A 14,443-nucleotide genomic window follows, 5' to 3' on the forward strand; every position below is an offset into this window, starting at 1 on the left:
GGCGATTCTGCAGCTCAGTCATTGGCAGGAAACTCTTCTGGTCACTGCCTGAAACTCATATGTTATTAAGCCTCCTAATTAAACCTCTACACCTTCAAGTTTTCTTACATTTTTAGACTACTTTGATTGAAACCAGACACTTTTCTTTTAAACAAGACAGGATCATTTGTTTAACATTTGACTCTTTTATAATAACTCAGCTGCTGAATTGATTATCAGTGGTCCAGAACTATTTGGACAGTAACACAAGTTTTATTTTAATATGGGTTTAAAGGGCCCAGATGACAGTGTGGCAAAGGAAAGAAGCAGCTGGATGAATTCTGAAGTGTATAGGGATATACATTACCGTTTAGATTCAGCCAAATGCAGCAGGGTTGACTTGATTGCTGCACTTCACAGGACAGATGGACAATGATCCAAAACACAATCACAAAAGCAACCCCAGGAATTTTTTCGAAGTAGAAAAGTGCAATATTCTGCATCTGCTGAGTCAATTGCCAGATTTCAACCTCATTTAGCATGCATTTCACTCACTCAAGACAAAACTTCTGGCAAAAAGACCCAAACATGCAACTGAGACAGCATTAAAAGCCTGGCAAAGTATCAGAAAGATGGAAACCCGGCCTTTTCCTGACGGTCATGGATTACCGACATCAGTCATCAACTAAAAAGGATTCTTAACAAAATATATTGAAAAACAACATTTTACTTAGGGTTATGTTTATGTGCCGTTTTACTTTAGAGCGTCTGCAATTCCTACATGTTTAATATGATATTATTGTTCTTAGCTTACTTTGTTGTTCTGTTTTGAATCCAATGTGCTGTCATGTAGAGCCTGGATCATAGAGATTATGACACAGTCCAAATATGTCTGACCCTCACTCTATGCTCTCTTAAGGTGGGAGATCATCACTGATTGACCTGATTTCATTTTTTTTTTTGCTATTAATTATTCTGCATCTCACCATTTTTCATAATAACCTGAAAACCCCCCGACATAACTTGGGAAAAAATTGTTCTCTCTCTCCAAAGTTAGATTTGTGGCTCAGTGTAAAATTCTTCTCAGCTGCTATTGTGACAGATCAAAGGTTAGCTGTGGCTTTTATTTACATGCAAAGGTAAGTTTGTCGTTTCTAAATGGCCATATTTACATTCAGACTGGTTATTAAGCAGAGCTCAGAGCGCTCACTCTGAGGCATGTTTGCAAAGTGAAGTTAAGCTGAATTAAGGGCAGTTTGACCAACTCAGAATTCAAGCTGGCAAATTAGTGGTTTCCTCTCTGGAGCATGCAGTTAAACATTAACCATCAACAACACAGACGCCTGCACCTCTCACCAACAAGCATCATCTGAGTGACAAGGATAGGAATTTTATGACTGCAGAGCAATAAGTGCAGGAACTGAAATTTTAGCGGCTTCATTTCTGCTGCAAATATCTGTGAAACTAAACCACGTCCTCATGCCTAATTCCCAACTTAGAGACACCTGGAGCCTCTCCTACATAGAACCTACAGCGCCATGTTTAGTGATTTCTTTTCTTTCAAAGACATGTCATTAACTCATATCAGAATTTAAATATTAACATTGAAATAAAAACTGTTGATGACCGTTGTGAAGCTATAAAGCACTCCCCACGTGTCATTGCACTTTGGAGTATAGTGCAGTTAAGCCAAAAAAGAGAAAACACACACACACACTCTTATCTTGCCATGTAGTGAGGACCATGTGTTGACTCTCACTGAGTTTCAGGTTTTTCAGGCCTTTTTATGCCCTAACCATTAGCAGAGCATACCTCAACCTAACCTTAGATTAACTCATTGACTCAATGCAGAGTAACTTGTGGGGGCTTGGAAAATGTCCTCACTTTACAACTGGACCTCACTTTGCTGGTAAAATAAGAAAAATGGTTCTCACAAAAATGGCCAAACAGGAACAGACAAACTCACCATAGTCTGCGTCTGTATCACAGATAGGTTAAGCCTAGACTCTTATGGGAAATCACAAAAGCATAAACAAACTTCTGTTTCTACCGTCAACAACGGATGTTAATGTTAAGCATATTTGCTATGTAGTAAACTTGTTTAGGTTTTAAAGAAGCCAGAAGAACAGATTCCACACACATTCTTGCACATCTATCTCTGCCCTGCAAAAATGTTCTGAAAATTAGAAAAAAATTCTTAAAATAAGTGTATTTACCCTTAATTTGGGTAAGAAAATAAGATGATCTGTCAATGGAATTAGTATTTTTACTCTAAAAATAACATTATTAGATAAAATGCACTTGAAATAAGAGACAGCAATTTTCTTTCCTTATTTTTAAATGTAAATTGCCTTATTCCATTGGCAAAGCGTCTCAGTTACCTGCTTAATTCATGAAAAAAAGCCCTTATTATAAGAAAAAAACAACTTAGATTTACATTTTTTTGCAGAGTATCTCTTGAATTTTGTAATATCGACTTCTTTGTGGTATCTACTCTACTTTTTTGTAACACAAAGGAGTATATACATTTTAGGGGGAAGGAACTAATGTAATAATTTCAGGCTTTAATTAAGAAACAATTTGAAAAAGTGTCATTATTTGGCATCTACGTAAAGCTTAGATAATATTCATTACTGCTTTCAAAAATCGGCTGAACAGTAAATATGACTTGAACCCTAAACCAGGAGTTTTTAAATTCGGACCCATGAGGTCTGGTTTCCTGCACCGTTTAGACATTGCTTTCAAGTGGCTGAATGACAGTCCAGTTCCATGGAGTCATTCTAATGAACAGATTAAGCCTAATTTCTATCAAAAAAATTAAAATCCATGATTGTTGCTTTTAGTTTTGTTGGTAAAAATGGCCACAAACATTCATTGGGATCTACTCCAAAGCAGACTTGGGGACACCCATCTGTTACTAATGACTAAATACAGCATTGGGATGGAAACACCTTGAAAAAAATAAGGGACACTTAGCCAGGCATCATCTCCCACCTTTTCTTATGAGTGATTTATTTTTTTTTTTTAACATTGAACGTCAACCTCAATTAATTAGACACAATTTTGTTTCTTAGAGCGCTCCGTTTTTTTAAAAGGATGGTTGAAACCGTAAAATCCTGACCCATTTCCAACGCCTGTTGCTTCGCCAGAAGTTCACAAGTTTGACCAACCTGATTTTAGATCAAAACAGGTTTGTGTTTTATATAATGGCCCAGTTAAAGCCTACAGCTAAATTTAGAGAAAAAAAAAAACTTTTGAGAATGTGTTTTAGTCTAAATCACTGAGCTGTTTAAAGCAATTATGTACTAAAATTGAATACATCTTGTAAAGTACACTCAAAGTGAAAACTGGAGCATAAACTGCAGTGTCTCTTCTAATTTTTGTGAACATTTTCAGTGTGATATTTCACTTTGCCTTTGCTAAGGGTTTAAAAGTCAAGGTAATGCCTTCAGGTACTGTTGGAAATGCCACCGCTGTTGGTTTGATTTTACTGCAGCAAGCCAAATAAGGAAGAGAAAAAGGCTCTAACCTAAGTAACTGATCATGTAAAGTTTATTTACTGATATTTAAATTAGAGTCGCACACAAAAAGTCTTTATAAAAAATTTTATTCTCTACAAATGCAAAAACCATTTGGCGTACACTTTGATCAAAGAGGTAGTCCATATTTGACTTGTTTACATTTTTAGCTTTCTCTTTTACAGCTGATGATATTTCCTTTGTACTATTAAAATATTTCCACTCATAACCAGCACCCTGTTCTCATTTGTTAAACTCCCACTTCAGCTTCTGCAGCATACCTTTTAGCCTGGCTGCTTCCTGCCTCAGTGCAGCAGGTCTGTACTTGTTGGACCAGCCAAGTTGCTGTTCACCTGTTCATTCATGCAGCTTGCCGCCTACAGATTTTTGGATCTTCACAGAAACAGCCCTGAAGACGGCAGCACTCCTCAATTGCTGTTCTCAGGAGCTGCCTTGATCCCGTAATTTGACCCTTTCTCAATCTCAGTCTGGCCGATCATCCAGCGCATTCCCATCGACACTAGGAAAGAAAATAAAGACTTCTTAGCTGCATAAAGTCATCTTGGTGGCAGTTTTTGCAGGGAACAGGTCAAGGTCCATTTTAATATGCAGCACTATAACTGCAATAACTTGTGCAACAACTTTTGGGTACCTTATTTTTGACTATTGAGCTGATGTAATAAGTACATTTCTACACTGTGAGATCAATAAAGTCAACATGAAGTAAATAAACACAAAATATAAATGTTGTAATTCTCAGTATACTAGTCCCTCATGCTAGGACACAGGACTGAAAGAAAGTCTCCTTCTAATGAGAATTGGATCATTTTATTTGTAGAAATAAAATAGTAAATTAGATATCCTGCGTATTAAGATTGGTATATTTGTGTAACGAGAAAAATCTATAACTTTAAGCTAAATCTAAAATGTTGTAGTTTTCAGTTCAATGACAGGCGGAAACGAGCATCAAGCGCGAAATCTGCAACATGCTTTTAAGGAGTTTGTGCTTTAACAGAAAATCTTTTTTCTATATACTTTTTTTCCCAAATAGATGAATATAAAGACATGCTTAAAGACATCAAACTCTGCAGGAAAACGGTAACTTACATTGGTGATGACAAATCTGCTGCTTAGTAAATTTTTTAAACAGAGGGGCAGATTAAATCAACAGCATACACCCAAACTTCAATGAATTAGAACATCACAAAAAATTATTTTTTTTTCCTGAAATATAACAAAATAACAAAAAGTGAAATGCAGATATTGCATAGAATCATTGTGCCGAGTGAAATAATATATATATATATATATATATATATATATATATATATATATATATATATATATATATATATATATATATATATATATATATAATATATATCTCTAGTGCTCCTGGTAATTTCAGAAATTATGGCATACAGTTAAAAAACAAACAATACAAGAACAACTAAGCAATAGTTTGGTGGAGACGTGGTCTGCAGCACGATTTTGTGCCTCAACACCATCACAGACAGTCATATCAAATACATAGATAACTATTGCATTCCTTGTTTTAGGCCACTGAACCAGTGACATGCCTTTTACTAAGGAAAACAACAACAACAAAACAAGTGTTCTGTTCCAAATAAAAGTTAAGAAAAAAAAAGTTAAATGTGATTCATCTGACTACTTTGTTTTCTTAATTCCAAAATTAGCACAGATAAAAATGACCAGAACTAAACCTGTGGCATATATCACTGTGCTTTGAGGTATTATATTTGACTTGTAATTTCTCAACGGAAATATTTTGATTGCTAAATATTTTATTAAGATGCACCAGGAAATGTCTGAAACCAACCTGCAGAGCAGACAACCACAGCGGTGACGATGGTGAAAACCGATCCAGACGAGAGCAGCTGGGCGAGTAGGAGGCCTAGAGGGTACAGGACTACGCAGGACCAGAAGAGCCAGTTGATCAGGGACCAGGGCCGACGAGGAGGGCTTGTGATAGGGCCAGGGAAACGGCCCGTCTGTGCATACTGCTCCTGAAAGCCATCCTGTTCCAAATAACACAATCAACTGAATAGAAGCTTTGTTGGTGAAATGAAATGGCTGTTTTTATAGCCATGATGCCTATTTTCTTTTCCTCCTCCTCCTACCAGGACAAGAAAAGAGGGAATCTGAACTGTCAACTAATAGAGTCTCCTTAGCTACAAAAAAAAAAAAAAAGAAAATCAAGAAAGATTGTTTTCTAAAATGAGTGTATTTATGAGTATCTTTGTTCAAAATATCTGTGTGTGATGAGCTAGTTAAAAGATGACTGAATTTGAAGTACACAATGCAAAACTAAAGATACAATTCAAAGCAAAAATTACAGTATTCTATATTTTACAAGTCAGCTGTTACATTCTGCATGGTCAGCAAATGCTGACACCTCCTTTTTAACAGCTCCTGTAGTTTGGATGGCCTGTTTTTTTTTCTCTGTTGTGGCAGTTTTGTTCCTGAGTGTAATTTTTTCAAGGTTTATTCAGACACCAAATTGGAGATTAAGAGAGGTAGACTATAGTGTCTTGTGAAAGGCTCTCTGTGTGTCTACACCTTGGAGCTTTCTCTCTCAGGTTCTTCATAACTTATATGCATTAAATAACCAGGAGACATGACAGCAGATTCTGATAGAAATTCTAATCTTACTCAGATCAGAAAAGTTTCTTAGAATTTAAAGAAGACAGCTGCTCACCTCCGGGCTCACCTCTCAGGAAGTGGCCCTGATTTACAGTTAAAAAGGCATTTTATACATCTATCAAAACATCACACTTTGTTCTTAGCTGAAGGACACCGCTCTCATTCTATTCTCAAATCTTTGCCACTTACAGAATGAAGATTTTAACTGTATATCCAGACAGAGAAACTGTCTTAATTAGATAAATTATTGTGGAAAACATCAGTTCCAACACACAAAAGGCAGCTAATATTAAGGTGTAATAAACTCACACATCATCAATGATAATTATCCTTACAGTCTTATACATCATTACCTTGAGGCACAAGTCATTCATGCCATCTTTTGTTGTGCTTAAGGTTTATAATCTATTCCTTATATCCATAATAAAATATCCATATTTAGGTTTTCAGAGTTAATCATGCTGGTGGTGTGCAGGTTTGCATGCACTGCTCTTCTGCAAAAGTGCAGCCCTTTCTAGGTTTGTAACGTGATCCTGAGAGAAGTCAGGGGTCAGAAGTCTTTATTTGCTCTTTTAGCTTCGATGCAAAAACTTTAGTGGATGTTCAAGACTAAACCTGAGCTTCCTTTCTAAGAAAGCATTTCTATTAGAGAAAAGGAAAAAAAAAGCATCTTCAGATCTGAAATCATTAAACAAACAAGCAAATAGTTTGCAAGAAATCATTTTAAAGTAATAAATCCTGTACTGCTTTAGCCTAAATTTCCTTTTTGAAAACAAAAAACATTGTGACTCAGTGACATTTGAGTTAAGCCTCCATCCTCTGTGTTTATGAATAATAATAATTAAACAGTAAGGAGAAGCATGGCAGCAGCAGCATTAAAGCCCCAAACAGCACAGCGTGACCTTTATGTCTTCTTCAATAGTAAACATATTGGATCATTTGGTTTGTACTTATGAATACTTAATAATTGATTTCTAAAAGGTAACGTATTATTTATTTAGCTTCAGACAATGCTGCCTTTACCAATTTATAGGATGTCTTCCAATTCTATTTAAATTCATATCTGCTGTTCTGGGTGGCCTACCATGTCTACCATCAGCTCCTTTTTAAATCCTCAATACTCACCTTTTCCTGGTATAGTTTGTGCAGCCAAGCAGCACACTCTGATTCATCTTCTGGAACCGACTCTAAAGGAATTCTCCTACATCAGATAGGAAGGAAAAAGACCAGTCACACAAAAGAGAATCCTGACTTGTAATGTAGCCCCATACCTCTGCGCACCATTTTGTCTTACCTGACGTATAAATCCGCATGATATTTCTTTCCATTGAGAATTCCTAGAAGGGTCGGTGCTTCATTGTTCCTGAAGTTCAGTGTGGAGTCGTATATTGCTGCAACTGCACCAGAGAAGCACAAAGCGGTGGTTCACTGGACGAGGCGACTCATTTGCACATTTAACTGGCCTTCCCACATTCAAAAAAGGCTCTCAGTATGCACATTGCAGAGGACGGCGTGCAAAACAGAAAACATCTGCCAGTTACTTACCGGTCCCCCTCAGGTTTTGGACAGTTATATAGAATCCTTTTGTTCTGGGCAGGAGATGATACTTGAGTTGAGGTAAACCTTTGCTTTCAGCCACTTGCATACTGATCTGGTGTTTCTTTGGGGTGAAACGTGTTCCTTCACAATGAAGTAGGAACTGGTGGGAGATAACAAAACCATTAGGACTTATCACAAATGTTTCCTGACTGAAAGGTACCATTATATCATCTTATCTTTCTACAAAAACAAACAAACAATAAATATCCACACAGGCTGAGACCCACCCAGTAGTTTTCAGGGTAATCCCGCAGGTTCTGCAGACTCCGAGCCACATTTGTCCGGTCCTCCTCCCACTTCCTTTTGCAGAAAACTATCTCAAGGAAATACCACATCCATCCAATCACGGGGACATAGGAGAGCTCCTGTTTGGCCAACACTTTTGAACTCTAGAAGTTTGGAATGTAATGAGAAAAGATTGTTACTGAAAAAAGTTTAAAAAAAAACAAAAAAAAAAATGAGGTTCTCAGCAGTGCTTCATCTTACCCCAAGAACTCCAAATCTCTCACAGAAGGTCCAGCCACACAGAAAGTCTATCTCAAAAGCATGGTTGAGGACTACAATAGCATTCTCTTTCCCATAGAGTTGGTAACTCTTTGGATCGGTGTAAAGCGTGCATTCAGTTCCAGACCACCACTCCAATACTGCTACCATCTCTGATGATCATTGGGACACATCGACATAAATAGGCAAGAATAAGTGCACAATATAAAAAGAATGTTTTCATTGGGTTAAATATTAACATTTTCAAAATAATTCATTTATCTATAATGGTTAAATTCGAAATGTATTTTGGTAAAAACAAATTATATTGAAAAACTTAAATGGGAATTTAACTGAAGCTGTTAGCAATTAGCAAACAGTAAGGCAGGTATAAATAAAGTTGCGCATATAAGCTTTGAATCACAAACAAGACATTGTCAAAGACATTTGACTGAGAAGTTTCTGTGTCGGCAGTTAAAAGGACTGTTGGAACTGAAGCACTTCTGGGTCATTGTTTTCTATTGTTATGAATTTACACTTTGCATGAAAAATGGTATTCATCCTGTCACCATAGATTTTTTATTCAGTGCAACAGTGCAAGAGACGCTAAAGGGCACAGAGAGTGGTGGAAGAAATGATATCACAATCCAATCTCCTCATGTGGTTCAACCCAACTTTGAGTATTTATTTACTGAAGACAAAGATAAGGTGTCTCTGTTTGTAAAAAACAAAACAAAAAAAGGGCTGTTGTTCTTAGGGACTATATCTTGAATTCAGTTGGACAAGAAAAAGAAAAAATATTTGCAGTAAATTTATATTAGGTTAAAAAAGTGCAATGATTACTGTAAAAAAAAAAGAAAGAAAAAAAGAACAATCTTAAGGTTTTTTTTTGTCTAGAATAATTACAGTCAACTGCCGAGTTACAAAAGTTGCAAGTAAATTTAGAAAGAAGATCACAGAACCACTACTATGGGTTTACTGAAGACTCATGGTGTTTTTGGAGGTAATTTTCCCTTTGACAAAGAAACAAAACCGGTAGATATTGCATGCTGTAAAGCCTAAAATAAAGAAAAAAAACATCGAACTTGAACTTACATTTTATTATATAAATTAATTTAGTAAAATAATACTGATATTAGTTAGAATTTGTTAGGTTTATTCCAACTCCAAGCAATTTCTCTGCCCTGTAACGATCTGAACTGGAATAAACTCTTAATTTTTACCCTCCTTTTTATAGTCATTTGTATATAGTTTTACCAAGTTTTTTGAATTAATAGTAATTAAACCAAGTAGCTTTCTCACAGGAAAAGAACCGGAAGGGAATTTCCGAGGTGTAATCGCCTTCAGGACATAACTGCCTATTTTAACAAATTAAACACTTGTTTTAGTGGTAACACTAAAAAAAGGCCATGAATTTAATCTTTTGTCAATAATATGTACATCATCTGTACTTTATTAAATGTATATAAATTGTTATAACTATATTGATACACAAAAAAAATGCCTCATCAGAGACTATGCTTCTTAAAATTACTCTTTTGCAATGACAAATATGATTTTTTAACCTCAACTGTTGCACCATCAGTGCCTTCTTTCAGTTTCTGAGAAAACAAAGAACTAACAGAAAACCCATTACAGTATCGTCTTTGTTGCATGGGGGGGATTGGTACTTACGACTCGCGATGCAGTAGCCCAGTCTGATGTTAATCCTGCGGGCCAGCTGTTTACTGATCAGCCACAGAGGTAAGGTACAGAGCTGTATCAGGTTGATTAGAAGCCCGCTCACCAGGAACACATAGCATATGATCAGGTGGCACAAAAACTGGGATTTTAAAAACTGCAGCAGCCCCATCCTTCTGCCAAAAAAACACAACAATATAAAACAATATTTATGTAGAAATAAAATTCATTTTTAATCACACATGGCTTTCAGCCATTTTAACCAACGGCTTTTTATATTGCCTTGCAAAGGTTTTAGGAAAAAAAATACCTATTTATTTTATAGAAAATATACACATATTTTTTTTTTTACAATTTATGGTACTCTTCATGAAAGAAAAACCCCACAATGGTAAAATAAAATAACTTTCATCTGACAAAAGCAATAACACATTAAAATTCAATGTAAATTACCCATGCATGGAGCTAACCTGGCCTTTATAGAAGAAAAGTCCTGTTTTCAAAGGACAGCACACATGCAGCAAAAAAGCTCCAATAAGATGAGACCAAAAGTAAACTTTTGGGTTTACATACTAAAAACTACATTTGGTGAGTTTGTTAAAATTCTAGATTAGCTATAATGACAACCTTTAAACTGGCTGACATCTTCCAAATCTTTGGGAATCAGAGCTCTGGCTATCATTGGGATATAGTATGTTGCTACCCTGTGCTAAATCAGCTTAATGTCCAATGTGATGTCCAAGTACCCTCACACAGGATACTCTGCCCCTAGCTTTGTCTCTTATCAGAGCCTGTCCATAGAAGAACTTTTTGGTTCACTTTCCTCAGCTTTCCAGCAGCCCCATTGGGTATCTGCTCCCAAGGACCATTACATCATCATTGTCTCCTTTGTTTGTTTATGTTTAATGACATCCTCTGTTTTGAGAGAGGTAAAGAGGTCAGTGTAATAAGCTTTAGTTAAATTAATTTCCCAACCATATGATTGCAACACATTTCTCTGCCTTGGTGTGTAAAATAAAGTTCGGGTAAATTATCTTAAAACTTGTAGGTTTTTCATGCCATAATGTGAAACAGTTAAATAAGTATTTAATAAAGGATTTTTAAGGAGCATTTGGGCTGAGCCTGTACTAACAGCCAATTACAGAACTAACATTTTTCAGGAATAAGAAACTGCAATCTTTAGATCAACAAACATCTTTGGAGAAATTTAGCAATTTCCTGGAGAGAAAACAGTTTCAACACCTATAGTCATTATATTACTGATAAGACTGAGACAGCCAGCCTTAGAATAACAGCTGTTTCAAAGAACCAGGTTGTTTATTTATGACTACCAGCATTTCAACATGCAATATCTCTTAACCCGATACAAATACAAATATATATTTCTTTAAATTGTACCATACACCTTCTCACCTTAATGGAAAAACTATTTTCCCTCTATTCTGTCCTGTAAACTCCGTTGATCCTGCTTCTTAGACTTTCACTTTCCCCAAAACACTGCAGAACAGTCACTATGGTTCCATTTCACCGGGATTTTTCCGCCCTTCCTCTTCAGATTTCTGATGATGATTCCTTCTGCATGATGTGGGTTCATCACCCCACTCACTGGTGAATGCCACTTCCCCACATAAACCGCCACACCCATTTAAAAAGCCACGCCTGAGTTGAAAGCGACGTCTCTGTGAAGATCGCCTAGACCAGACAAAGATCGTCTATTTCTACAGCTGTAGCGCATTGATACCAAACCGGAGCCGAACAGCTATTGTGGTAACAGCTGCTCTAAATATTAAAAAATATAAACAACCCAGGTTTTCTACACTAAAAAACCACCAACCTGTAACAACATTTCATTTGTTTTAAAATATTTATGGAACAAAGCTTCTGCATTGTTTTTGTCGTTGACTTATTTTATTCAACAGAGTTGGACCTCTGATCATTTGTATCCTTTTGTGCAGCCTCTATTCAGAGAAAAGACGCAAAATTAATATAAATGTAACGCACATGCAAATTCTTTTTTTTTCTTTGTCTATCTTGACTATATTTCACTAAAGTGTTACAATCTATGGAAATAACTCGGCATAATTCTTCTTGCAGTTTACAAACAGATTATTATTATTATTATTATTATTATTATTATTATTATTATTATTTTTAAGAAATACAAGACAATTATGAGCTCTAAAATAGACAGGACACTACCCATGTATAGAAAAAAAAGACAATATGCTTTTTTAACGATTTTTTTTTTCAAGGAAGGAAATAAGATCAAATCTAAATGCATTTTCATATTCAAAACACTAGAGGGAAATAAAGATTCATGTAAGCATTTCCATGATCCCATAGACATACCAGTTAATTTTGGCTGCAAACATACTGTACTTCTATGGTATTTACAGCCTGAATCAAATAATATGTGTTTTTATTTATAATTTTTTTTTTCATAAAGCAAAGCCCCCCCCACCCCCCCAGAATATATTGTATGGATCTCATGTTCAACTTTCAGGGAGGGCTAACTTTATAGATTCTAAACTCTCTTTTTAAAGGACCCATATTCTCCTGACTGCAGTGGTCTGACCATACCATGAAGTAGGCCAGGAAGTTCTTTGTGTTCAATCACCAAACTTAAATAATGTGAAACTGGCTCCAGGGAATAATATTTAAGTAGCGCAAGACGTTTTGTTGGTGCAGACATGATGGAGTGCAGCAGATTTTACACTGTGAGCTGAACTGTCGACCTCAACTTCCTTGGCTGTCACAAATTCCTTTGACTTCATTAAGTAGCCAAAGACAACATTTAAGTTCAGTTAATGTTTGATGAAACAGATTTTCTTAACAATTAGGCCTAAGAGAGTTTAAAAAATATATATTATTTTGAATAATTATTTTGTTTAAAAGTTTCCACCCTGACATGACAGTCATTATGATGTGAGGTCAAAAATATCTGTCTGTTTGTCTCACATCCTTGGAGAACCAAAACAAATATCAAAGACCTCAACATAATATTTAAACATAACTCTGTCAGTGCAAGTTCAGTTTATCCTTTGGATCCGTTTGCAAACAGTCTGGTGGGACAATCTGCTACAACCAACAGCACACAACTGGGAAAGCTTTGGGAAATGGAAGGGACGTTCAGTTTCGGCAAATTGATGCCGAAATACCAGAAATGAGTTAAGGGAGGATTCTTAAGAGAATAGTTTGCAGACATACAACAAAAGAGCCAAATCCTTCCCTTCTGTTTTTAACAAACGTAAAATAATGTTGATTATTTTACATGCAAAATAATATGTTTCTGTTTAGAAAAATACCTGTGAGCTGGTTGAAAATGTGGCTATTTACTGTGCAGACCTTTGCTGTAAGACGTGTCTATTTACAGAATGCATTTAAAGTGAAAACAGTTATTTGTTGCAAAAGATATTGCAACCCATTAAGGCATTGGCTCCTCTGCCTCCGTAAAGGTGTTCTGTAATATCTGGCCCCAAGCTGTAAGATGCAAGGTGAGGTTTTTTGATGTTATGATTTATTTATCCAACACCTCCTATAGACACATGAATGGTTTCACATATTAAGGGATTTAGCAACACAAGCCTATTGTTGTGCCCAAACTTTTTCCTAATATATTTCACTTTGTGGCAGGTTCGTTAAGCCATCCCTATTTGTACGTAATCACTTATCAAGCTATTTTAAATCCACCCATTTGCTCATCTACCTGCTTATAAAACACTAACTCTGAGGTAATAATGTTCCTTTCCTGTCTGTAAAAGATCTCACAATATCAGCTGCACTGATTCAAAGCAAATTCAATCAAAAATACTTTATTAACCCCAAAGAGGGATTAAATGTTGTACTCATTTTTTTTATTCTTCAACAAGTTGATGTAGATGTTGATAGATATTGGCAGGAATGCTCTTCTGATAAAGACAGTAGTTATTATGTTATAATTCCACAAAGCTGGGCTTAAATAAAGTGGCAGTTTTAAGATTAAGTAAATAAAAGATGAAAGAAATTTCAGAGCTTTCAGAATACACATCTTTATAGCAGCAATAAATACTTTTATGTTCTTAATTGCAAAGCTCGTCCAACATGGGGTCTATTCCTCTCTCCGGCATCACACCAAACCTTTAGAAACTGGTTTTGTAGCTGTTAGTTTCAGCTACAGATGAACATGACCGGTTGAGAGGTTTCAACAACCAGACAGGGAAATACAACAGCTCTGAATACATCATCCATCTGCAGTATGAGAAAAGACCCTGAAGTACTCTTGATAACACACAATATTTCCCTTCATAATTTCATTTAAAGCCACAGAATGACACTTTCTTTTATCAAAGATCAAATATTCCCATTATTTCTCCTTTGGATTGGATTAGGTGAAGCATTTGAGTAAATCAAATAATTGTTGAGACCATCTGTGCTAAAAATGTATGCGCTTATGTATTTATACTTTTGTAGAATGCCTCCAAGATCTGCCCTGGATTATACACTGGAAAATAATTTAATCTGAATTAGTAGTTTTTACTTAA

At 35.8% G+C, this 14,443-nt stretch overlaps 1 protein-coding gene across 2 annotated transcripts; it reads right to left on the minus strand.

The window, feature by feature from the left end:
- Nucleotides 1-3,579: 3,579 nt before the first annotated feature.
- Nucleotides 3,580-11,545, minus strand: agpat4 (1-acylglycerol-3-phosphate O-acyltransferase 4). Of its 2 annotated transcripts, none has more exons than XM_015402514.1 (9): nucleotides 11,337-11,545; nucleotides 9,918-10,096; nucleotides 8,247-8,416; nucleotides 7,988-8,149; nucleotides 7,707-7,860; nucleotides 7,456-7,558; nucleotides 7,287-7,362; nucleotides 5,338-5,536; nucleotides 3,580-4,017 (listed from the first exon to the last, which is right to left on the minus strand). In XM_015402514.1, exons 2-9 carry the CDS (start codon nucleotides 10,093-10,095, stop codon nucleotides 3,926-3,928), a joined length of 1,134 nt encoding a protein of 377 aa, XP_015258000.1. In that variant the 5' UTR covers nucleotide 10,096; nucleotides 11,337-11,545; the 3' UTR covers nucleotides 3,580-3,925. The 2 variants fall into 2 exon arrangements, with proteins under 2 accessions (XP_015258000.1, XP_015257999.1); XM_015402513.1 differs by having other exon boundaries at nucleotides 3,581-4,017; nucleotides 9,918-10,099.
- Between the last annotated feature and the right edge of the window lie 2,898 nt (nucleotides 11,546-14,443).

This window comes from Cyprinodon variegatus, unplaced genomic scaffold (assembly GCF_000732505.1).
Source record: "Cyprinodon variegatus isolate N-32 unplaced genomic scaffold, C_variegatus-1.0 Scaffold1361, whole genome shotgun sequence".
Taxonomy (NCBI): Eukaryota; Metazoa; Chordata; class Actinopteri; order Cyprinodontiformes; family Cyprinodontidae; genus Cyprinodon; species Cyprinodon variegatus.